Source organism: Cetorhinus maximus, chromosome 21 (assembly GCF_964194155.1).
Source record: "Cetorhinus maximus chromosome 21, sCetMax3.hap1.1, whole genome shotgun sequence".
Lineage (NCBI taxonomy): Eukaryota > Metazoa > Chordata > Chondrichthyes > Lamniformes > Cetorhinidae > Cetorhinus > Cetorhinus maximus.
Window position 1 is genome coordinate 68,434,597 of NC_135899.1, and position 26,677 is coordinate 68,461,273.

The 26,677-nt window shown below is 41.7% G+C and overlaps 1 protein-coding gene and 1 long non-coding RNA gene across 4 annotated transcripts in view; one reads left to right on the forward strand and one right to left on the reverse strand.

The window, feature by feature from the left end:
• Positions 1-17,803, forward strand: part of LOC144695961 (uncharacterized) — a 33,923-nt gene extending 16,120 nt beyond the window's left edge. Inside the window, exons 2-3 of one of the 2 annotated variants that reach the window (XR_013580037.1) lie at positions 12,603-12,678; positions 16,449-17,803. This is a non-coding gene — a long non-coding RNA (uncharacterized LOC144695961). The remainder of the gene's footprint in view (positions 1-12,602; positions 12,679-16,448) is intronic. The other variant, XR_013580038.1, reaches the window with a different exon arrangement.
• On the reverse strand, positions 603-25,874 carry LOC144695959 (transcription factor GATA-4-like). Of its 2 annotated transcripts, none has more exons than XM_078567079.1 (6): positions 24,750-25,874; positions 14,649-14,815; positions 10,096-10,221; positions 8,630-8,717; positions 6,644-6,768; positions 603-3,775 (listed from the first exon to the last, which is right to left on the reverse strand). In XM_078567079.1, exons 1-6 carry the CDS (start codon positions 25,252-25,254, stop codon positions 3,638-3,640), a joined length of 1,149 nt encoding a protein of 382 aa, XP_078423205.1. In that variant the 5' UTR covers positions 25,255-25,874; the 3' UTR covers positions 603-3,637. The 2 variants fall into 2 exon arrangements, with proteins under 2 accessions (XP_078423205.1, XP_078423206.1); XM_078567080.1 differs by lacking the exon at positions 24,750-25,874 and adding an exon at positions 15,162-15,286.
• Positions 25,875-26,677: the final 803 nt, after the last annotated feature.

The following is a 26,677-nucleotide window of genomic DNA, read 5'->3' on the forward strand; positions in this document are numbered from 1 at the left end:
ACCCTCCAGTTGAGATCTGTGACCTGTATGAACAGTACAAGTAATGATATTTTCCTTAACCATTGAGATTGAAGAATCCTTACTGAAACTCACAGACTCTAAATCAGCAAGTATAAGTTAGAAAATTTAATTTAATGCCAAATCATGCACAGAAAGTCAAATAATGTGAGGAAAATAAAGGTAGGATTAAGAGAGAGATAAGAGAGACTGAAAGAAAAGTAAATGAAAAAGTATTTGAATTTTTAAATTGTTTTAGCTCTCTAGTTGTAATTAAAATCTGAGGGATGAAACTCCACACTTGTAAAAATAATATTTCAGTGCCAGTTAGGTTATTTGGCAGTAATTAAGACTTACCACAACAGTAAAAATGCATTTATACTTGAATAGATAAGCCCTAACTTTTTCTAATCTGCTTAGTGGTTAGTTAGTTGAAAGTACCACAACTTCACCCACTTCCGCATATGTGATTGTCGACATACTATTAGAGTGAAGCTTTTGAAGATGTAGCACAACTGAGACTGCAACTTTCTAATTTCCACATGTGGGCACCTGATGTTTCCGTCTGATTTATTCCTTAATAACAGCAAACACTGACAGCAAAATCCAGACCATTAATTTATTAAGTACACCATCCAATCACTTGTAAAGAATACAATCAACTTGTACAATGCATGATTTGCAGAGTACTCATATTAAAGAAACATTTGCTTTCTTAAAGGCATCTGAAACTTAAAGTCAAAAAGACTTAGCTAACCTGCCCCTCCAGAGGCCACTTGTTTCAAGAAATAGTATCATTGCTGAAAGGCCTGGAATACCACACCTTCAACCCAACTTGCCTTGTCTCTCTCTCTCGCTGTCGACTAGAATGACAGAAGCAAATGTGACAGTGACCATGTCATGTATAACTGTGGAATCTTGACTGCCTGAGAAATGGTATCCAGCTGTGGTAGCATGATTCCACAGGAATCAGGTGCTGTCTTACCTTCATGTGCATATGTAGAGGATAATTTCCCCAGTGTGGTAAATTGTGTGTTCATTGAAATCATAGGGCACATCTTCCCACTGTGAGCATGTATTTGGTAAATTGCCTTCATATTGTCCTTGCTAGCTCACTATCCTTGTGCCTAATCTTAAAGATAAAAGATTGTACTTGAAGGCCTTTCTTAACGTGAGGTCTCAATATTAATTGTTCTAACATCTGCAATCTCAAATTAAGACGTGTTCCAGTGTGACTAAAAGTCCTTACAGCATCCAATCTGCCTTCAATGCAGTTGGTACCCCTGACTCCATTACACTTTGAATGTACTATATTACTATCCTGGCGCACATTCGAGAAGTTATTTCAAATTCCTACAGAATCTGAGGCAAAATACATGAAAAATTCAGCATGTCAAATGTACAGTATAGATCAAGGTCAGTAAGTTATTTCATTTCAACAAAAAGCTTGTTAGTTTTTTCATTCTTATTAATGTAAAATCAAATTTATTTGGCGATGATATTTGATTCAGCAAGTTAGATCCCTTACACATGAATAGTGATTTTGGATTAATTTGGTGCACTCCATCTGTGCGGTTCTGTGCTTCAGTAATAATGTGGCTTCTTCAATAATAAATAGGCATATATTACAGGTTTCAGGAATAGAAGGAAAGTAAGTAGATATTTCACTGGGTTTTAACATGGTTGCCAGGAGTCTGTAGACATCTCTGAGTCACACAGCAGAAGCAGAATTCTCAGCTCCCTGGGTCAATGCCTTATATGCGTAGCTCACAAACTACCTACTTATAATAAAGGCATAGTTCAGTCAATAAAGCTCTTCGATCAATATACAGATGGTTTGTGACCCCATATGTAATCCCTTCTCAGTTTTTCCCTGTTGGTAGAAAGCCTCTTGTTCCCTGGGAGAGTATATTATTCCATTTTATATTTTATTCCACGTGTTACATTAGATCATCACATCTCAGCTTAATTTCCATACTTCCCTGGTTTATGTTACTGCTCTTCGCAAATTATAATAGGCCTCCTGGGAGAATCAAAAATGAACCATGTGTGCGTGGTGTCCCTGAAGTTAACCAATGCTCTGTTTCACTTTCCAAATCTGTAGAGCTTTCAATAACCAAATATTTATAGTGTTGTTTAGGCCTTTTCATTGCTTTACTTTGTAAATGATGGCACTTGATTCCTTCATCCTTCTATTTTACACACTTTTTAAAATTCAGTTTAACAGTTGCTTTAGCATGGCCCAAACCCAGTTGGTATGTTCTGATTGCAGGCCAACCTGAAGTGATAGAGACATACAACCTGTAGATGGGTGACAATTGGTGGCTGTAGTCTTCAGTTCAACATTACCTGCAAGCATGCTGTGTAGCTGGGTGAGGTGCAAGTGGGAAGAATAATTTAACAGCAGAATAATCAACTTGTATTGTCAATACATAAGCTGTGAAATGCAGCAAAATGACACTTCCAGAAACTGTGTTTTTAATTATATACAAAAATAATAGATGCCCAGAAGTGAAGACAGTGAAGGCTTCCTCCTCAAATTGAAAAAAAAAGTATAAGTACTTTTACAAAATAACTGGGGGGCCGGAGGGGTGGATGGTGGTGGTGGTGATGGTGGTGAAATTATTCGGTACCAGCAGCGCAAAACAGGCTCATCGAAAAATCAGCAGTCAATATTTCACTGTATCAGTTTTTCTTCACCACTGACTTGGAAAATATTGTCAAGATTTTGCAGTTCAAGCCAAATAAAAGCAACAGTGAGACTACATAATGAGTCTCCAAAAAGTGCTATCATTCTGTGAATGTCAGTGGAAAGAAGATTGGACATGATGAAAAAATAACAGCCAGCGATTTACTAAAAGCATATTTGGCGCTGCTGGACGGAACAGTTTCACACCATAAACACTGGCCCCCAGCCCGTGCACACGCGCACAAACTATTAAGAAAGCCCAGTCACAATGGTATCATTCCATACTCCAATATCCTTCTGGAAATAAATACTGCAAGAGTTATGGGCAGTAGAATGAAAAGGTTTGCACAGGAGAAATTATCTAGTGACAGACAGTCCCTGCCCAACTGTGACTGATCCAACAGACATACAGCAGGCATGACACTAATATCTGAGAGACCATCTGAATTTTAATAAGTTGCTTTTATTATTAGCTTGAACCATCCATATAGAACTAGAACTACTTAGACTAAGAAAAAATAATTTCTCTATGAAACGCTGTTGTATTTTTACCCAAGGCAAGGTCTGTTCAAACTGTTCCATATCTGCAACTGTCCAGGGAGTACAGTCCAAAATATCCATTTTCAAGTGGAAAGTTAGAGACATACAGCAAGTGGTGGTCCAAAAAAAGGCACTTAATTACTAACAATGTTGGATCAGAAATGCACCAAGGTCACCTACAGTGAATTTAGGTGGTGTTAAGCCTCGGCAGTAAGACATCATTTTTGCAACACTCACTTTTTTGTTTAAATTATAACACGATATGATCCAGCATTCCATTTGATTTCTCTTCCTGGCATTATTTTATCTTCTTTTTTATCATTTCCAGTTTTCATTCAGATAAAACCAATCTCAGCTGCAAACTCCATCCATGTAGCTTTTGGAGGATTGTGGCGGAGTTCTCTTTTGGTGTCAGACTAGCTCCATGCTGCCCCAGGGGTAAGGTTTGTCTCCCTTGGAATCTCTACTTGTGGCTGCTTCACTCGAGTTTGTCAGTTTCAGAGCTGGAATGCTGAAGCGAAGGGTATTGCCACCTGCCACTGAAGTGTCCTGGAAGCAAAGGATATGGGAGCTGTTAATGCAGAGTGTGCATAGGGTTGGGCAAGTCTATGTATGTTTGGAGTGTAATATCAGTATCTCACAGTATTAACATCGTGACCCAAAGAAATTTGGCAGTAATATTGAATCCTTCAGACTTCAGAACTATTCTGCCAAGAAGTGTTCTGGGTTTTTACTTACATGGATCTGAGTTCATATGAAGTTTTTTTTTAATTCATTCATGGGACATGGGCATGGCTGGCTAGGCCAGCATTTATTGCCCATCCCTAATTGCCCTTGAGAAGATGGTGGTGAGCTGCCTTCTTGAACTGCTGCAGAATGGAGAAAGTGAAGAATTCAGCTAATTTTCATGCTTTTCTAAAATATGATTGGGGGGAGGCGGGGGAGAGAGAGTGTGATTTTCCACCATGGATCAGTGGGATTGGGGGTGAATGGGAAGGTAAAAATTTTAACATTCTGAATCCTGACCCCCAACCCGCTCACCTCCGGTGTTAATGGAGGGGGTAGGTGTGGTGAGAGTTGGCAGGCAACCATGCCACTCTCAGGAGGCGGGTAGAACATTAAAATATCTGAGAAAGAAAGCCCCAATTTTTAAAAAAATTCTTAACTCAAGGAAGCCAAGACTTGAGAATACCACAGGCAACAGGAGACAAGAGGGACTGGGTCAGTGAGGTAAGTACTTTTATTGCACTACTTGTGGGCCAGGAGAAACCAGTTTCCCCGTATCAAAAAGCTTACCTCCACATGATCGGACCCATGCAATTAGCTGGTCCCAACACCCACACATCCCTAATGATTGGCTAACACTCTGCATCCCGTGATGTCAGACTCCCCTCCCACAAAATCCAAATACACCCCCAGCCCCAGTGTCATATTCATTACACAATATCAGCTTCAATGTTCTGCAATGTCCAACTCCATTACCTCCCTGCCCTGCCCCTTCAACGCTCCCACTTCCCTCCACTGATATCAGACTTACCTGACATCTGTTCCACGACTCATTTTCAGCCTAACAGACAGGCAGCCTGTCAATCTGGCTGGCTGTTGGAGGGAAAATTTTAGTGAAGCTTTGCCATTAAATTCAGCATGGCGTGTGGGAAGCCCATATGCTGAGGTTAACTGGCTGAATACCCTCCCCCACTTACCCAATGCTCTCTATCCAGCTCTAAGCAAACCTCAGGGCAAGTAATTCTAATCATTTTGAGCTATTGAATTTTCACAGAAAAGTTGTGGGATTGATTACACACTTACAACATGTTATCCTCTCCATGATGAAATCTGGCAGTGAATGAAATATATTAAGTGCTTTCAAAATTGGATGTTTTAACATTTTAGGGATATTTTTCTGATTGATGTGTCACAGTCGCAAAAAGGCATAATTGCTGACTTTTATGCAATTTGTGTGGATGGTGTGCTCAGGGCAGGGTGGTAGCAGTGCTAAAGGAGTTCAAATAGGGAATTATGAGCAAGCTGGGGTACCTTGTCAGTTGCCAATGGCCATTGACTTATTTTTCCAATGCAGTAACAATGATAAAATGATAAAAATTCTGGGACAATGATTGTTTTAAAAAACTTTTTGAAATAAAAACACAATGTGCAACAAGAATTTGTAGGGAACAGATTTTTGATGAACATTTTCAATTAAAAACATACTTTTAAAATTAAGATGGCAATAAAGAAAAAAATACTTTCTGTACCAACAATAAGAGGTTCCTCTCAAAAATGGCTTAGCAATGGGCACAAAGCAGTATAAGTAACGATTTAACATGAATTAATAACATTCAGTTAGGCAGCAAAAAATGTACTGTGTTCCGATGGTAGACAGGAACTTAATGATTAGAGTTTAGAATAATGCAATGAAACAATTATGATTAAAAGTGATCAAAAATATGGTAAACACACGCTTACTATATACCCTGTTATAGGATCTTTTTCTACTATGTTAATAAATGTCAACAAATAAAATCCTCTGTTTAGTTTACTGAACCATGTATTTCTAGGTTGTAATGAAATCTAGTTTCTAATCTCACATTACTTTATGTCTGGGATGTCATTATTAACTTTATGTATGATATAATCTGTGAATTAAGATGTTATCATTTCTGACTGTACTGACCAACACCACTCAATAATCTTCCCATACAATTTGGGGCTGGTCAGTAAGTTATTCTTATAGCCAAGAAATTTAGTGATAGGATTTCCACTCTTTTGTGAGACAGAAATCGGGCACGGGCATTGTGCAGGAACTGAGAGGTGAGGTGAAACCTAACTCCACTGTTTCTCTGCCACTTTAGGGCTTCACTGGTAAACTCAGATGTTGGGGTTGGGGAGACCGAAAGGGAAGGTGATGGCATTTCTTTTGCTGGTCCTGCTACATAGCTCAACAGCAGATTATGGCATTTCTGAGTGTGTTCCCCAGTTACCCTGAGAGTACCTCCAGAAAGCTTCCTGGACTACCTATATCTGCTGATGTAGATATTGTTCTGGACCAAAGATTGACCCCACTAATCATGAATGAAATGAGGGTTGTTCCTAAAGATTTACTATCCTGATCCAACTGTGGGCCCCCATTTAGAAGCAGCAGATTCACCTCCTCCACTGGGCGAGAGACCCAGTTGTGCCACTGCAGAGACAGATGCCTTTCCTCAATATGACGATGACTTGTGACTGGAATTTGGAACAGAGTCATGGCAGAACCAAAGCATGGGTGGAAGTTAGGACTTACTGCCAGAATTTTTACTTTATATAAAATTGTGCTACAAGCAATGATAAGGAAAGTATCAACTGATTCACCCTTTCATGAATACGTTGGATAAGGAATAGCACAAGATCCTCCCTTTTCCTATTCACAGATCCTACCTGTGAGCTGACCTTCTGGACTCTGCACGCAGATGAGTAAAGGCCTGGCTCAGTCTTTGGTGTGATAAGTTCTAATGCACCAGCAGCAGTGCCACTGGGGGTGGATGGCATACTTGAGAAAGGTACTAAACAACAAATAGAGAAAATAGAAATATTAGAGTTTTATAATCATCACAGAAACCCTAACAAAATAAGGAGGAATGAAAATAAATGCAGTTCATCAGCAAGTTATTTGATGTTTCTTACAATATGGCTTTTGATAAGATACAGCGATGAGAGAAAAGAAGTGTTTTGTGAGACCATTAAAGTTATATCAAATGATCATTATGGTAACAAAATATTGTGATACATTCTGAAATGACTGCCTAATACTTGGAGATGATGCTTATTCAGTAGAATATTAGACTGCTGGGTGTGATACTGAAAATTTAATTAACTAGCATTAATTAGATGGTACTTTTCAACCAAGTTATCCAATAAAATAAAGAGCCAACTAAACCAAAAAGACTAGAAATACACAGCAGAGCAGTCAACATTTGTAAATTAAAAAGGCAGATTAGTATTTTGGGTTTGAGACCCTTCCTCAGAATTGAAAACTAAAGACCCAGTCGTTCCCCGAATTGTGTCCAAAAAGGTTAGTGTGTATGTGTGAAGATGCCAGAGGGGTGATTTTATTTAAATATACACCCTGAACTCAGTCTGCGTATGGTGGATAGTGAAAATAACTCTCTCTAGCTGTGCATGTGTGCACACACGCATGTGTGGAGGGTGAATAGATGTTAAAATAAGCACAAAGCAGCTTTGTCATTGCTGCGCTCTAAAGCATTGCATTCTCTTAATATGTAAGGAAGGGAGCTCACATCTTAGAAAATCAGCTTTAATAAAGTGCTTTGTGGGATAAAGGAAATTATTAAAGTCTTTATCCATCAAGTCCACCTTCTTGATGACTTAAATTGGCATAAACTAAAAATGTTGATTAAGTGTATAGTAGTAAATAAATGTATGATGAACATTTAAAAGCCTGTTCAGCCTTTCCAACTGCTTCCTAGACCTCCTATATTAGAGATTGGAGGTACGTTTATCACAAACAGCCTTTTCTTCATACAGTGTATTACACAGCAAGACATTACTTTTACTCATGCCTTTGCATATCTCAGGAGAGAAGATTAATCAAAGTAATATGGCAACATTCATAAAATTGTCAAGTAGGTTAAAGAGTAGAGTTCCCCTTTCTAAAGGAGCAAAATACAATGACCACCATGGGATGCTGTGGCACATCAGAGGTTATTATAATGAGGCATCATTCCACACTTTAATGGGTTGGTTCATTTCCCATCTGCCTAAGAATTTATTTTAAAAACTCTAAAACAAATTGAATACCTCCGAAAAGGTTCCTGCACTACCTATGTCTGCTAAGGGCTGGTGTAGGTACTGTTCTGTACATCCCACTGTGCTCATCTCTCCAAGCACTCTAGTTATCTGATCATAGCCTCCATGTGCATATTCAATCCCCCTATTTTTCTTGATCCTATTACCCTGCTTGGCAGATTATTTCAAATATGAACATTTTTCCCTAACATTAAATTTAAAACAAACTGTTTCCAATGCAGTTAAGAATCAGAGAAAGTATATGGGTCTTTAGAAAAATATCCCCGTGACAACCATTTGTCAGTGTCTTCTGATTTAATTAAATGATCTGTGCTAACATCTGCTATTTCCCCTTAAGAATTTTAGACTTCAGATCATGTGAGTTATGAAAGTCTCTCTCACAATTGTCTTCAGAACCTGCATGATGGATTGCAGCTGGAAATGTCTATATGGAACAAGTATTTTAAAAAGATTTGCAATAGAAACTTCCTGCAGATTGGCACATTTTACCAGCGCTATTTCGCTGATGGCTCTTCTGTTCTTTTCTATGACTCACAATGACCAGAAAAGCTGATGGACTGCACAACAAAAGGCATCAGTACTGGAACTGTTGCTCACCTGTAGCAGGGGTGTCTTTGTTCACGTTCTTTGGTTTGCGTTTCCTGGTCTGAATACCCTCTTTCTTCATTGCTAAAGGTCGCGGTATCTGTGAAGTGAAATAAGGGCTTTATAAGTAAAACTACTTAAAAAATTATAAGTACAGCGAGGAAAAGAACCATAATGAAAATAAGAGTTCATAACTTCAAAGCATTGTTACCTTAGATAAAAAAAAATGCCCCTAGAAGATCTGGGGCCAATGTGTTAGTTTGGACGCCACTTGTACTAGCAAGACACGTTAAACATATACCAGACTGATGTGAACTGAATGTGACCTCATAGTGTAACTTTATTCATATGTCAGGTGGTACGAAGTAACTAATACTTTCTGTATCCATTTAAGAACAAAGTGATGGAATTTAAATTAGGTGGTTGCCAAATCACTTTGTCTTGCAGTTACCTTTAAACTGGGGGCCATGACTTGGGAATAAACACCTTTTCAGGAAATGTAGCTGCAGTTGCCTGTGCTTTTATAACATGTGTGCAGACGGTCTTAGTCCCTGTTCTTTATTTTTGAACTCAGTCGAAAGTACATGATCTACATTTTTTTCCCCTCTTTGGTTGCATTCAAATCTGAATGAGCTTTTGACAAAGAAAAACTTACATTTATATCATGCCTATCATGATCTCAGGATGTCCCATAGCACTTTACAGTCAATTAAGTATTTTTGAAGTGTGGTTACTGTTGTAATGTAGGAAACGTGGCAGCCAATTTGTGCACAGCCAGTTCCAATAAAGAGCAATGTGATAATGGCCAGGCAGTCTGTTTTTATTGATGTTGATTGAGGGAAAAGTATTGACTAGGGCACCAGGAATAATTCCCTCTTTGAAATAGTTCCATAGGATCTTTTATGTCCACCTAAGAGACTATCGCACCTGAAAGTTGGCACCTTCAACAATGCAGCACTCCCTCAGAACTGCTTTGGACTGCCAGCCTAGAGTTTCATGCTCAGGCTTCTGGGATGGAACTTGAATCTACAATTTGCTGACTCAGATGCAAGATTGCAAAGCTGAGTCCCTTCAAGGAGGATTTTCAATTGCTGGTTTATAATTAATACCAATATCCACATACCTAACTATACAGCTGACACAAATTTAGTAAACAAAACATCTTATGAGTTTTCATTTGTTGTTTCCATGGGAACATGAAACAAAGAGCAGTGGAAAAAAAATGATCAATAAAAATGGAAACTCCACATGTTTGGTGTCTGAAGGTAAAGGATCTAAAGTATAGTGAACACCTCATAAAGGGGAAAAACAAAATTAGATTCAATTTCATCTCTCTGTAGATGAAACATTTATTGAATGAATGTCTGACCAGTAGCACTGACTTTAAATCTAAGATTAAATGTGATGGGGTTACAGAGATCTGAGTTCTGTTATGTGACACGCTTCTGAAGAGTGTTATGGACTTTGCATCTACTTACCCCATGGAGTTTCATGTACAGTCCACAGGCATTGCAGACAGGTTCTCCTTCAGCATTACGTCGCCACAGGGTGGTGGTAGTGGTGTGACAGTTAGAGCAGGAGAGTCCTTCTCTCCGAGATGCAGACTAAGAGAGAAAAGGCAGCATTACTAACCACAAATTTCAGAGGTTTTATAACTCAAACTCAATGAAAACACTGTCTCTTCCAGGCGGGTAAGAGTGTTTATTGTAGACAGGAAATTTTAATCTGTGGAATGAAAAGCTTGGAATTTACTGCTGTGCAGGTTCTCTGGGAGTCTTGCTTTATTGAGAAGCAGCTTTTCCATTGGCTCCTTAGTTCACAACAACCTTTAGCACCACAGATTGCCTGAGTTCAAGAATCATTTAAATTGTTTCCTAACATATTGACAGAACAATGGCAGATTAGACCTTTGCTCTCATCCTTAAATCATTTAACCTGTCAGTCAAGTCAATATACTTTAATATTGACTATTGCTTAATAAGTAAAGACTATTAAGAGTGGCTGTTAGCCTTTAATAATGTATTGTGGCCTTTGTGAATGATATGCTTTTTACTGGCTGCCTTAGCCAAGGGTGTATACTGCAGAATTGCAGGCTGACGGAGCAGCTATGTTGTCCCAAGGTGGGTTAGCATAACAATAATATTAATGAGTTACTGCGGATAGTTGATGCTTTACTATTGCTGGTTAGTCACATGTGGATTCAGAAGCAGAAACCTGATGAGTTGTAACCGTTAATACCAAGTGATTATTCCTGCACTTGCCCAAGTTATTAGCTGTTTAAACATAAACTGAAAAAGTAAAGATTTGGAAGAATGCAATCCAGAGAAGAAGGAAACCTTTTAATTTATATTCATAGCGTTGGGATCCCACTGAATTTGTAAACCCATTGTTTAAAACTGAAACAAATTTGGAACTATTTCTCTTCAGCAGCTGCTTATGTTCAGTTGAAATATCAATTGCAGGTTTTTGAAGGACAGAATCTATTTGTATTACATATATGATTATATTATAAATATTCTAATTATATATATTATTTTCATAATCTGAAGTTTTAAATTGCACCGCCCGCTCATCCCATGCATAATTCCCCAACAAATCAATTATCCTTCGGAAAAATGTAGCTCCCAAATCTCTCATTAAAATAGCTTGCCGTTTCTCCCTCTCCAATCTGCTCTCCTCATGGTGGTCAGTCATAGTGGGATATGGTCAGTCCCGCCCACAACGAATTGGCTGAATAAGGGAAGAAGGAATTTGCCTTTTTTTTTTTGGCTTCATTAGAATTGGGCCCCATTTTACCGTCCCAAACTGGAAGAGGCAGGATAGGATTGGGGCAGGCCATCAGATCATGGCTTATGTCCCCGTTGCTCAGCTGTGGCTCAGTTCATCGCACCCTCGCTTTTGAATCAGAGGGTTGTGGGTTCATGTCCCACTCCCGGAAACCAAGAACTGTGATTGTACTCGAAAGAGTTGCTGATAATCATAACATGAAGAAATAAAATGCTTTCACACTGTAAGGCGCAGGGGCAAATTGGGAAGTGAACTTCCGTTATAAAAAACGGAATCTTTCCTGAGGGAAAAAAAAGGTCAGGAGTGCTCATTGTAAAAGCGGATTATCCTGTCTAAACCAAGACAGGTGGGGCGACTCTATCTCAAAAGTGGATCGACAATTAATCAATCAATAACTGACTAAATAGTCAGGTGTTTTCCATTTATGGGCGTGGTCATGGAACAGCCCATATTTGATCTGCGTGTCCGGATCCCTTTTCTAGAAGCTGCCGGCGAGAAAGTAACAATAAAGCAAACAATGAAATGTTGCTTAACCATCAGTTTATTAGCTGAGTGTTTTAAGGGACATGTGTGTATTGTGCCACTGGTGCCACATTAATGCGTTGATACCACGCTGAACACACATTTAGACAGGAAGGGTACAAGCAAACCCCCCGACTCGTTCAGATGACATTTCGCAGCCAGTGCACTATAATGGCAGCTATTGAGGTGTCAGCTGTGGCTCAGTTCATAACACCCTCGCCTTTGAATCAGAGGGTTGTGGGTTCATGTCCCACTCCCGGAAAACCAAGAACTGTGATTGTACTCAAAGAGTTGCAATCTGTGACTGTTAATAACTCGAAAGAGTATAATGGCAGCTATAAACCAAGGGCTAAAAATCCCACTTTCAACGTGTGGTTGAAATTCCTACTGCCTTTACCATGGCTAAACTGATGATTTTAAACATCGCAGCCACTTATTTAAATTAAGTGCCTTCAGCGAATCCGAACATCAGATTCATAATTTTATGAAGTGAAATAATATTAATTTATGGAAAAAAAAAACATAAGTGGTCGGCAAAGCTCTGTTGTATATTTGTGCTCAAAGTAATTACGGGACATGTCTCTTGAGATTTTAAACATTGAGAAGTTAGTTCTCTCCAATATTGTAGTGAAGGATCTTTTTGACTAATTTGTTTTTTATTATCCCTTCATTGCAGCAAACATTCCTTCAGGTCCTGGTAGAAGCTCCGTTTTGGGCAGGAGAAAGTTTAAATCCCGATAAAAGAAGATTCCGTGAGAAGAATTATTTTGTCACGCGCTTTCAATATTAAGCTTTAGCTGTCTATATATATATATATATATATACATATATCTGTGATATATTTGGAAAGCTTAAAAGGAAATAAATAGCTCAGAAATTTAAAAACCTTATAATAGACACACGACGCTCAATAAATCAATGACGTCCCTGCAAAAAAAATGCTCCCTAAAACCCCACCATGAATAATGTAACCTGGTAACGTGCACACGAACCACGAAAAAAACCCAAACAGCTCTCACACCACAACTTGGAGATTGTTCAATTTTTTTTTTAAAAGAAACGAGTTATTTACGAAGGAGTTCAAAACTTTAATACAACCCTGCGCTACAGTAATGCTGGGAACCAGCTCTTGAACTTGTCAACTTGAATTGCTTAATTGTGTAACAGCCGTGTGACTCCTTCCTGCATGTAAATTAATTCCTGATGCCCTCCCAGTCAAATGACAATTTGTACCTACTTATCACAATAATCGTGAAGAGCATTAGCTTTTTTCTCTCTCAATTAATCATTCGCCAAAGAGAAGCCATTATGCAACACTGTGCATCCCCCAGTCTCTTATTTGGAATCTATTGGAAGATTCACTGCACATTAAACTATCTTGGGTCCGCGGCCTTGGTCTTGGAATGCGAAATCCACACAACTTGTACATTTGCCCTTCCGTTTGGGAGTTGCAAGGCAGGAACCAATAGTTCAACTTAAGAAGCTAATATTTTTCAATAGCTACTGGTCCTGAACGTATATACTAAAACCTTCTTCCAGTTAAACAGTTTATTGTATAAATTAGAGAGTGAAAACTGTCTTGAGGTAATATTTCGGCAATAAACTCGTTTGAGCTAATTAAATGTGACACTGTTTTGTTGGAATGAAATTTGGTGGAGGGGAACTAGATAGATTTTTTGTTAGTTGATGGTTAAGGAACTAATGCAGGTAGATGGAATTAAGATACGGAACAGCCATAATCGAATCGGACGGTGGAACAGGCCCGAGCGGCTGAATGGTCTCCTCCTGTTCCGAATTCATTGAGATTAATCGTTTCATACAGAACTAGAACTAATGGATTTTCTTTAAAATGGTCTAATAAATTGATGGTGAGCTTCATTCAATAACAACGCACCCAACTAACATCTACAGAGGAAAATGAAGCTGAAAATTTTAAACGGAGGGATAAATCCTCTACATTCTGACTGGTTACTGTAACCATCGTTACAATGCATCGCCCAGAGCAACCTAGCAGAGAAAGCAACGGGCCAAATGGAGGCCTCCTGTGCTGGAACCATTCTGTGGAGGAACTAACAGAGTTATCCAAAATAGAATGTATTGCCAACTCAAGAAATGAAATTCCCTTTTTATTCCAAATGAGGTTTATTTTTTGCTACCAACACCTAACAAAATGACAGTCAACTATTGCAATTTCCAAAGTTCTGTGACTCTTAGGGAATTGTTAATGTGGGAAATTCCTTAGGAAAAGGAAATTTAAATACTTTAAAAATAACAAAATAACTTCAGTAAAGATATTGAAGATTGTAAACATAAGAAAAGCATTTACAAGTCAGTAAGGCGCGTTACAGCATATATTCTAAACTGTTTTTCAACTTGAAACACTATTCAACAATCCAATTGTATTCTAGTTTTTTTTTAAGTCAAATATCTTGAATCTTTTCTGAGGGTTTACAACTTCCAAACAAACCCTTCTGCGTAACAAGGACAGCATTGGGAACAAAATGCCTATTCATCAAAAGGCAACTCCCACCCGTGCTGAATGAGCACCTTAATCGAGTGTGTGGGAGCCAGTTATTGACTGCTGGAGACTTTGCTCGGAGATTGTTACTTGGGTAACTTGTGTGTAATTATTTGAAAAATTACAGAATGCCATGGTTGCTTCACCAGCGTATGAACTGAAAATTGCAGCCACGCTAAGCTAAACGGTTCTCCCATATCTTACCAGCCGTTTGAGAGGTTTGATAAGGGGTCGATTAATTCCATTAATTCTGTTATAGAGTCCACACGCATTGCACAGATAGTGGCCAGTTCCATCTCTCCGCCATAGAGGCGTGGACATAGCACCGCAATTAACGCACTCTCGGCCTTCAAGGACATCATCAAGTAGTTCTAGGCAGAAAAAAGAATCCAAAGTAACTGTTAAACATACACTCAAACACTATATGTTATTAACGCAATATGGTGTATTATACGTTAAGGTCAGAGGTCTCGAATCTTGGCCCTCTTCTGCCTATCGCATGAAGGGTGAAGTTATATTGCCGCCTGTGTATTGCAGTTAGTAATGCAAAAACTGGCAGCTATGGGGCGGATTACCCGATCAGCAAGGAAGAAAACTGCCATAAACATTGCTCAAGAAATTACAGTCTGCAGCCCGTGTCTTTGAATTCAAATGGATGGAAAAGTGGGGACTAGGACCCACGATTTCCCCAAATCACTCCTTGCTACCTTTCCTAACCTGTAACACCCGAGAAGAGTGAATGGTCCTTGTCGCGCCAGCATTGCATGTGGACCTAACTCTGGAGTGCAGCAGGGCCGAGGACCTCTGTGTAAGCCATCGCAACAATGCATGTGTGGGTGATGTCTCACTCTAGGGTGGAATCAGACCGAGTTTAAGGGGGGTCTCGTGGGCTTTCTACCATTTTATTAATGTAAGTGGGACCCGTTCCGATATTTTCAGACAGTGGCCATTCCCATTGTTGCTCCCGTTGAGTTCTAATTGAATGTGGAAAAGTGGAACTCTACCATATGTGGGTCTCCAGATACCGAGCTCCCAAGGTTATGCACAATACAATCTAATTTGAAGGATTCTGTAGTCTTTTTAACGAACTCCAATGGGCCTTAGCTTTATTATAAATAATTAAATCGCCTGAATTAAGCAACGACTCTTTTATACAGTCAACACAATTTACTTTTATTTTTTGGAAGATAAAGGTTTAGGGATTGTCTCCTAGATAGCTACCCTGAAAGAAATGTATTTTACACCTTGAAGGTACCGACTTAATAAAGTTTCTCCATGAGTGTAACACATCCACACAAAGGTTTCCCAGTTCTTCTTGTATCTTGGACGGGAACTACAACTGAAACATTACCTATCACATCTCGCTGTTTGAGAATTCTACCTTAGAATGTTTTCACACTCTAGAAATTTAACGCGGTATGAAACTTCGCAATGATGCTAACTTTGGAGGTAGGTCGGGTGCTGAAATCCTCCACAATCAAGCGGAGCGAGACTCCCTCAGGGAATCTTGCGCAGTTTCGTTTTGGTGGTAAGCAAGTCGGGGCTGATGTTCACTTTGCACCGCAACTGCAGTCCAGGGCAAAGCTAACGCCACAACCGCCGCCACCCGCCCTTGCATTTCGCATTGTTATAGTATTGATGCATCTTTGACTATATTCTGATAGCAGTATCCAGTGCTGTTTCCACTACACCAGATATTTCATAGTGGGCCGCATGCGGTGCGTCAATGCACTTTACATAGTGACAGAAAAGACTTACAAATGCCACTTGGCAACAAGCTCACAGTCAGGTTTCACCTAGATGGTGAACTAAGTATGTATCAAGCTCAACATTCACCTGCGAGAAACAGAACAGGTTAAAGATCTGTTGCCGAATTGGGAGATCAAAGAGATCTCAAAGTTGCCATTCAACTACTCAATCAACTAATGAACAGGGTGCAATGATTTGGGCGAATATAAAGTGAAGGGATTGTATAATACAGTATTTTCTTCATGTTTCTCGAAGCAATGGACGGAATGGTTGGAAATGGACACCTATTTTAGGTCAGCATCATTATCCCTCGATCAGCTATAGTAAAACAGGTAAAAACACTCTGTTCCATAAATATGCCCCAGCCCCTTAACAGAACAACAGCTTCTGTGGCACCAGTTTTGTTTGAAATTGCTGTCCCTCTGCTTCTTTGAATGTGGACAGTCCACCTGCCATTGACCAGAGTTCACTTGAAATTGAGTTAAGATTTTGTCTGCAATTGACTTCATGCAGTAGCTTTACAGTGGAATGTAAAAGCAAATTCTCTCCTACCCGCCTAAGAACACAGTTCGGTTTTTTTTAAGACAATATACATCTCCTATTATAGTTAATGTACAAGAAAAGCACGGCTGAGAGTCATGGTGTATATGCCGTAATTCATTCAAACTACATTCGGGGTCAGTAGGAACGAGTGGTGGAATGAATTTCCATACTGAACGGTTGGTATATCTTTCATATACAATAAGAGGACTAAGGCCTGCTAACTTTATAACTATGTTTCTTTTTATTTTTTAAAGGAGAAACTATCTTCACAATCACTGTGGATTGATTCAGTGCAAAGCCAGTTTGGCAGTGCCCGCTGAGGCACTTAAAGCGACTAATGAACAAAATCCAAATGTGCGACCACTCCGATGTGACGCTGCCTGACATTTGCCTCCTTTCACTGAACTCTATCACAAAGGGTCACCTCCGCGTTACCAAGTTGCTGTTCCAATAATTCACTCAATCAAAACTAAGTCCTTTATTTTAATCGATGACTGAATCCGAAAGCAGATCAGGTCTCAGGTTCCAATTGTAACTTGGCAGTTGCTGGCTTATTATGTGCCCCCCTCGCTCCCCACCACGGCCCCCAGAGTGCCACTTGTACTATTTATGGACGGACCCACATGTCGAGAAGCTAGGTAACACAATTCCATTATATCCATCTCATTTGCCATTTTATGTGGCTTCATGGTTGGCGGCGAGGCATTGCTTACGTAGATCTCTAATAATACAACACTGGCGGCTGAGCTCTATGGACACAGTCTGGAGATACGAAGACATTTCAACAAAAGTTGTTCCCTATTTCACAAAAAAAAGTATTTTGGAAACTATGTTTAAAATCTTTAAAAATAGGAATGACTTTAAAAACAGGACATCATCGGATTCCACGTCCTGTCCGCATTTTTGAGACAACTATTTTACGCGTTTTTATGCCCAAATTCTTCCTCTCAAATTGTGATGTACATGTATGTAATATAGATATATTTAAAGATACTGTTAGCGATGTACAAAATATGGAATAATTCTTCATTAGTAATTGGGGGAATTACAAATCTAACCCATTGAAACTTGTGGGAATTTAATCTCAATTCTGAAAGAATGCATATAGAGATGGTTTAAATTTCAGATTTAATATTTCCTACTAAACGTTAGCCAAATTACTCAGTTCGAGCAAAAACAGAAAGTGATTTCATTCAATTTGCCTTACAGGTACTAAGGCAATCCGTGACATTTAATGCTCAATTTGAGAATTTGTAAAAAATGATGCATCTAGAAATTAAGTTTAGATCTGAAGTTATACCATTGGCAAATTACAGTCTAAAATCACAGTGTTCAAGGGTTAGTACACGGATCCAACATAAATCTATGTGTTATGTACAATGAAACCGGTGACCAAGTGCTTGTGTGTGTAAAATAGAAGCACTCTTTCCCTCGCACATCTAATCCACACATTTGGTTAAACAACATTCAGACATTGGCAGGAATATGTCTGGGCGATGAATTCAAATATACCAATGGTGCCTTATTATCTTAAAAAAATGGCTCATTTTATTTGCCTGACGTCATTATTTTCAGGAAAGCAATATAAGGGAGAGAGCCCCGTGGCTCGAAGGTGGGAAACTGCTTGAACTGAACTTTAAAAGTTATAACTTTTAAGTTATGGTTTTAACTTTTAAGTTATAGTTTTCATTGTGCGTATACTACTTGCTGATCATCCCACGGGGTTCCGGACACCGCCACTCTCTGTTTCGGATTTAAGAATAATATTTTTTAAAAGGATATTTGATTGTGTTTTAAATTTGTACTCAGAATCTTGATGGATGAGTGTTTAATTACGATGAGAAGTGCACAGGTTCATGTTTTATACAGAATCCTTCCTCACACGCGGTGCACATTGCTGAAAGCTGTACTGGATTTCTGGCCGGCCAGACAGTGTGTAATTCCAGACTATCGGAAAACGAATCTTAATTAATTTTATCAAGACGGCAGCTTTCCCGAACCTTTATTTATGTGCCGTGACACATTGAGCCATTCGAGTTTTCAAGAAATCAGGAGATTGACTCGGCAGCTGTGATCTCCTGGGCTCCGATGTGTATCGAGGATAGGGATAGGCATGGATGTGGGAATTGTGGTTTCTGATATCAAACGAATGCCGGCTCTATACCCATTGTTTTCCCGCCTATTTGTGCCTATCTCTTTTGTCTCGCTTCACTTTCCCGCTTACATCTCATGTTCTTCTGCTCCCCGCTTCCCATCTCTCTATCCCCGTGACTTTCGCTTGAACCGGCGCATAGTTATTGTTGAGACCACCAAAAAGCAAATGACTATGGGATGTTCGTCATTCTCCACCCACCTTTTGCTTTCAAACTTTGGCATTCCGTGACCAAACCCGTGACTTTTCACTCCAGAAATGTGACGGCTTGTTACTTTTGTCGAATTGATCCTGCATTTTATATCTTTTTTATATATTCATCTACGGGATGTGGGCTTCGCTGGCTGGGCCAGCATTTATTGCCCATCCCTAGTTGCCCTTGAGAAGGTATATGTATATTCACTTACATTTGTAGCAACTTCTGCAGATCTGTCCTCACTAAATGTGGCCGCACTAGCAGTGTCTTTATTTAACTGATCGAGTATTATAAATAGGTAGTTTAAACCCACACCCGCACCAAACCCCCACTTTATTATTGTGGCGGATGTAAGTCTCCCTGCGATTGGGGACATGTACCAGCTCCATCGGCCGGGATAAGGTATCGGGTGTTCGGGGGATGCGAGCGCTCTCTTTTATTGAATAGCACTGCATGGTTTTTTTTTTGCAAGGTCGCCCTCGCCGTTTCGTTCCGACCAAGCTTGTTCTCGCGGGTGAACGGAGAGAAATCCTCGCACATCCCGAGTGCCCTCGGGCGGCGCAGTAAACGGCACCGAGTTACCGACAGGCTGCAATTAATTTCCAAAGGGCATCAATCACGAAACTGTTGGCAAGACTTTGATTAATTCGAAAAGCAACTACTTAAAGCCCCGCAAATACCACAACAGATCATTAGCACAGGAGAGTTCATGTACACAATCATTTATCATATTCTTTTTTGACTAAAACTTAGATGCCTTTCTGAAATTAAAGTATGAAAAATGAAGGTTTTCCCCCTCGAAAAAGTAATTAATTTTTGGACATTGAAGAGATGTTATGGGTAAAAAAAAAACCGAATATACACATAGATAAAAATTATGTGTTTCTTTTTGGCAATTAATTTTGTATAAGTTCAGGGGACAGAACCATGAATGGCTGCCTTATCATTTCAAGGATGTAGGCTACTGTATCCAGTTTCCAAAAAAAAAAATGGAATAAACCACTTTTCTTTCAATACTATCCATGTGGCCTCCTCCGCCACAAGCCCTAGTCACAACAGCCACCTGACTGCTCGGCATTTTTAAAGAAACTATTTGGATGATCATGAGTGTTTTTTTTTTCTGTGCCCGGATCCGGTGAGTAGCGGACCGGCGTTAAACCATCACAATAAACTAATCCCAATCTCTCCGACACAGAAAGACAGAAAATGCAAATGATCGGGAGTTCAATGGAAACTTTCAGGCAAACAATCTCTGGTCAGACACAGACACTTTGGTCATTTTAACCGTTCTTGCCTCTGGCGAGAAGACCAGTAATAAAAGGTGTAACTCAATGATTAATAAATAATGCAGAGAGGTGGGGGTATGGGTGAGCTGGTTCACGGTGCTGATGGCGCCTCTCCTCCCCCCCGCCCCCCATTTCCCCTCAATCCCTTCAAGTCAAAGATGCGGAAACGAGTCTGAAAGGGAAGGTTGGCCCTCCGGCTGAGACCCTCCATCCGCCCGCACTTGCCACCCCAACCTTACACTTCTGTTGATTTGCCTGTCATGATTTTGACCAGCTTGGCGTGGATACTCTCCCGCCTCACATTCCCAATCTCCTTCAGTTCGATATTAGTAGGGCGGCAGCAGACTGCAGGAAGGAAAATTTCTAACCAATTGCACCGCGGTGATTTGTTGGGAATAAACTAGATAAACTAGGCACAAGGGGCGGTTTCTGTCCAAGCAATTTGCTCCGTTTTGTGCAATCCACGTCCCAGAGAGGTCACTCTCCCATCCCCCCCCTCACCCACCCGCAAGACCTCCACCAGAACCCCCCCCCCCCACCCCCCCCACTCCATCCGCTCTGAAGAAATCAAGGCTTAAAAATGGGATGCACGTCAAGGCTGAAAGGTCTACAGTGAACATGGGGGTCGGGTCAGAACGGCCAGCAATGTCCCTTAACATGATACAACTGTCGAATGCTCACTGTGTCTTTGTGTAATGTTTAACCCTTTCCTCGACATGTTGGGGTCCTTATCGTATATGCTATTAATTGGATACACGCAGCCACACTGGACTTTAAGCTCGGGCAGTTTTGGTTACTCCATGAATACCTGCTCTGATCAATATGATCCCCCACCCCACAGGTGGAGAGATTTTCCACATGGTCCCCAAATCGCCAGTGCCCCTGTCTCATGCTTTTTTTTGGGGGGGTGGGGGGGGTGGGGGGGTGGGGAGGGGGGTGGAATCCATATTCTAAGCATTTCCCTCTTTGCTTTCATGGTAAAGATTATCTTCAATTGGTTTTAAGTCATCTCATTCCCCGAGGAAGAGGCGCTGCTCTACACCCTCCCACCCAACCTGCTCCTCGGGTTTCAACCGTTCCTTTTTTTGGTTAAACTGGGAGCACAAATTGTGCCCTCCTTTTGAAACTTCCAATTAGTTTTGATTTTTACAGTAAAAAGGATCTTCGCCATCTTCTCGGTTGAACATCAACGGGGTTAGGGCTGATTCTCTGTTAACGTGGCACACACCGTGTTAGAACGAATGCAGTGAGCTCGCTCGCTCATTCTTATCTGTTGGCTTCAGGGTCTGATTTTGTAGCTGGGACTCCAGGAGAGAATTCTGGCACCGTTCACGGATGTGTTGTGAAACCCTGGACCCTTACAGAGAAACTATCCGCACTCAGGCACCACACCGCCTGTTCTGTTATCACAATTATGCATTCAAATAAATCGGATTCCCGCCCTTGCCGTTCGCATTTCCAGAATAAAATGCACCCTGAGTGTTTTGAGTGCTGAAACAGGGCAACTACCCCCTGTGTCCGTTCATTCAGGGCAAGGTGTGTTTCAGAAACCTGTCATTGGGGATTTGCAGCACACGGTGTTCAGTCAGTCAGTCATCGGCAACTTACATTTCTCTCTATCTTCCCGAAAGCTACTAATACCGAACTCAACGATCTATGCAAAATATTTTTTTTAAAGATGGGCAGAAACATATTGTTTAATTATTATCAGTTGCACTTTTCTAAGAAAAGAACAGTGTTAACAGTGACAACACTTCCCCCGCTGCGGGCAATGGTTGGAGCTTTTGAGAGAGACTCTCTATCCCGCTCCATCTTGTACTCAAAGGCCTAATCCACAGACCAGGCACTTCTTTTTCTCGCTCTCTCCCTCAAATAGCATTCAGCAAGCGTTTATCTTTTAACGAAATCTTTCCAGGTCGAGCTGAAGCGAAAGCCCCAACTTCTGACCGTTCTCTTGCCCGGTACTAAACATGGTCCCGGCCCTCCTGCTGGTCAGAGCCGTTCTCCCGCAATCCTTCCACTCCCAGCCGAACCGTTCTGGCTGCCAGCGGGAACAAAGGAGCCCTCTCCCCGTCAAAGGAACTCCACTCGGCAGGGCCCTAAAAATCCCAAACAGCGCACTGAGAAACGCATTCACAAGTGGCCCAGGCAGTCTGATATCACCAGGCACCAGGCCCCGTGTCTGGAAGGGTTTATGTGAATTGTTCTTTAGGTTTTAGTATTGTGTCGTATCTGCCATAGGCAACGTTTCATCTGTTCCTCTATCTCAGATATCAAAAGGTTACATGACATGTGCAAGGGTGGATATTGGAAGCGTAATTTCACCGCTCAGTTCTTAGTTGTAGCTTCGATCCTAGTTTGCAGAAAACGTCAATGCCTCCCGTGTACCTCTGCTCCTGTGCTTTAGGTGGTTGACATATACCTTAAAAACCTCGATAATCCAAATGTTTGCTGCACTTTGCAGAGATCGGGGGACAGTGGAGATAGCAGGAAACGACCGGACTCTGGCGAGGTGAGATGATGTGGATGGTCACACTGTAGTTTCTAAAGTGTTGTTGCCTTCCATCGACAGGGCTCCTTGTTAAGTCTCTGAGAATCTCTTCAGTAAAACCGGTAAATGCGGCTTTCATTTCCGTCTGAAACTGATCCGAGCCTCCGCCACCGATGGTGCTGAGAGCCGAAAGCAGGCATCAGGGGATGAATGGGAACATTTCGACCCGATTTAACGAAAATTAAACAGAGGCAACGAATCTTCGCGACCGGTCCAAATCAGGAAACCAGGAGGGAATTGCAGGGACAATCTCTTCTCATTTAGCCGAATTATGTGGATTGCTTCGTTAAAAATAAAATTACTTTATAATATAACACCAGCAACTTCTGGATACAGGTGTCCAGTTAATGAAATACAAAGTTTTCAATCTAGAATAACTTCTAACCGAGGAGTGCTCTGTTTCACAGAGCTCAGGGTTAACACTATCCACCAGACCAGGTTATAATCCATACTCCTAACGAAGCGAAGCAGAGGAAGGTAGCGTTCCCTCCATAACTGTGAGTTGGCGATTCAGACACGATCACTGAAAGGTTTGCACCCCCCCCCCCAAAGAAGTGGAGTGAAGCCGTGTTCTCTTTTACATTGAACAGTCATCCTTTGGAAGTGTAACAGCATAATCAAAAACACACATCGAAATAAGGCAGGAGGTTGAAAATAAGGTTACATCGCGGGCGTGTGAAATAAGTTCTGTGTGTATCCTGTATTTTCCCTCTGAGTGATGTGATCCGCACGGCACAATCACCCGAACATGTGAGGCTCAATAACCTAACTTTTCCCTTTAAACGTGCTAACTGACCTTGTCTCATCCTGTATTTTCGGTTTTAAATATAAAATTACGAATGTATTAAATCACGGTGATGGGAATTCCTTTTCGGCCCGTTCAACCAAGATGTTCAAACTGACAGAATCTACGGTTGAGCTGCAATATCATCTCGCCCACATCTACACACACCCCCGATACACAGGCATTGCTGCTAATCTGTACCAATTTCTACAAGGCCTCAATTCCACCTCTTAACCAGCCAGTAATCGAGAATACAGTCAGCCCTGTTACTTGCGATTCAATACATAGTTTCAGCTCCGTCCTGCCCTGGGTCATTACAACAGGATTCACCATATTAAAAACTACATTCACACAGATCACGAGAACCAGCGCCTGGAAGAGAAATGCTTCTAACATTAGGCTGCTACATCAGACATTTCATTTGTATAACTTTTCATCGGTCGGTTAACGAGAATCCTAAAGTCTGTGCTTAGAATCTGTCCCCCGCCAATCGTTAAATAGAAAAACATCACTAACTAGAGTGGGATCGTACATATCTTTAAAGCTGTCAGAATGAATGACTTTAGTTTAACCACAAACATTTGACACATTATTAAATATACATTCGAAATGTAATTTAAACCAACCCCGGATACTCACAAACTGTCCCCTAACTCTGACAATATACAGCTCCCTTTCTAGTTCCCGTTGGTCATTGTTCACTAAATAGCACATTAAAATGTCAACACAGGGCTCTATTCACGATTTGAAACAGATTTCGTGGCTCTTTCCCTGGTATTAACCTGTGGGTATTTAGTCAATCCTGGCACTAAACTAGGAGTTCAGGAAGATTGAGTGGGGCTGGTCAACTGCGTGCAACCGTGTTCAGAGCAAGTGAAATGTCCGGAAAGGTTACTTTAGCAAAATAAACCAGTGCTCGGAGCAATCCCTCCGCCCCGTATCGCTCCCTCCTTGTCCCTTTCTCTCTCCGGTGACTCTGGTATCCTTGGCTCCAACACTCTCCCACATTTCCCTAATTTACAGACAGGTAAACTGGCTTCCTACCTTCGCCGTGTCTGCGAGCCGGGATCAAGCTGAAGGGAGGATTCTCCAAGGGAGCCGGGCTCCAGGCGGCGGCCGCCTCCGAGCTCATGTACTGCGGGTAGTGGTTGGGGAAGGAGCCGCTGAGTGTCCAGCTGATGCTGACCTGGTCCCGCACGGCGGCGGCGGCGGCGGCGGCTGCTGCCGCCGAGGAGATGGAGAGCGGGCTGCTGAAGGCGGTCTCCCTGGGAGTGGAGACACTGGGCGGGCTAGAGGAAGGGAACGGGGCCGTGGAGTGGCGGCTACACGAGGGCTCCTGGCTGCTGCCGGCTGCCTGAGGCCAGGCAGGGTGAGGGGACACCGGGCTGGCCTGCTGGGAGGAGCCGCCCTGCAGGTAGGAGAAGCCCGAGAGAGCCGGGTTCACCCTGGAGGTCGGCACGTAGACGGCAGAAGTGGCCGAGTGCAGGAAAGCCCCGACCGGGTCAGGGTGCGCCGTGTACGGCGGGGGATTCGCCAAACCCTGGTACATGCCCGGCGGAGGAGAGAGAGAGGCTGCCAGTCCCGCACACAGAGGCACTTTCACCCGGGGAGAGCTGCAGCCAGCACCCGCTTGGTTTCCCCCACCCCCCTCCACCCACTCCCCCCCTCCCCGGGGGCTACAGCGTTAACAGAAAGGAAAAGTGTCCTTTAGTGTAAAGTCCTCTCGATTCCAACTGGTGCCAAATCGTCGCAGGTCTGAATCCGTCCGAAACCGGGAGAGCTGACCCGTGCCAGTGACATCTGCCAGGAACCCAGAGAGGGAGGGGGGTGGGGGTGGGGAACAAACTTTCCAACTGGGAGAGGGTGCGAGTGAGAGGGAGAGAGAGAGAGAGAGAGACAGAGACAGAGACAGAGTTCATAAGGTGGTCAAAGATCGAAGTAAAAAGCGAAAGGAAATGGAATTCAAATGGTGGGGGATTTGGGTAGATCCTCCCATTCTCTGACAGTCTCCCAGTAACTGCATCTCCCTGTCAATCTGCCGCTTAACCCTTTTAAAGGCGGCGGCTGCAGCACTGCCGGCCGGGACGAGAAATTAGTAACTTTGCCGCCACTGGGAATGTGCAATCCGAGGCTGGACACAGCCCTCCCGCTGGACGAACTGTTGCTCCCGATATTCTAAGACCTTCAAGTGATCTGTTTGAGACGGACTGGCCCAGGAATAAATGATTCAGAATGGAAACACCAAATGACCTCAAATTAAATTCACAATTTAAGGCAAGAAGTGTAGTCGAGCGTACAGTACAATAAATAAAATCTCCCTTTTGATTCCCTACTGGACATATTAGGCTCTATCCCCTGTTCGCGTTCTTTGCCCAGTTGGAGTGTGTCTAAAGCGCAGACACCCCTCCCTCTGTATAGCCTCTCTCACTCACTCTTGTCACTTTATTCAATGCAGTAACAACCCGATTAATGGAACAACGGTACGAAGCCTTTTAAACTTCAGAAAATCGACTATAACGAAAAGGCTGCAAAGAATCGTCCAGTAGAAAACTTGCTAATGTTTCGTTGTAATTTTCTGATCAGTGAATATTCTTGATAAGGACGCTCACTGGGAAATTGTTCACTTAGGCAGCAATTGAAAGATGTGAATCAAAGAGCGTCTGCACCGAATGGTTTGAGCGGAGAGTAGATGCAGATAAAACGGCACAAACGTTGCTCTGTTTTGAGTTGGGCACATGCAACATGTTCAGTCTATGAGTGCTCCACCCCATCTAAATATTGGAGACATTCAGCGCAACCTGCTCTTGCGCCAGTCAGTTCAGGTGATGAACATATTGAGAAGCATTAGGAAAGGTGCAGCTCAGCTGTTTTTTTTTAAATTCTTACGCATGTCAGACCGTGACTTCACTTATCCTCGAAAATGTTTATTTGTTGACCCGCTGAGATAAAGGTTTTCAACAAATAAAATCAGT

Bases quoted from the DNA above. Each gene is read 5' to 3' on its own strand.
- LOC144695959 (XM_078567079.1), bottom strand. From the start codon at position 25,254: ATGTACCAGGGTTTGGCGAATCCCCCGCCGTACACGGCGCACCCTGAC. The intron at 8,718-10,095 runs GTAAGTAGATGC...TTCACTTCACAG, and splicing joins TGTACATGAAACTCCATGGG to ATACCGCGACCTTTAGCAAT. The intron at 6,769-8,629 runs GTGAGCAACAGT...TTTGTTGTTTAG, and splicing joins CAAAGACACCCCTGCTACAG to TACCTTTCTCAAGTATGCCA.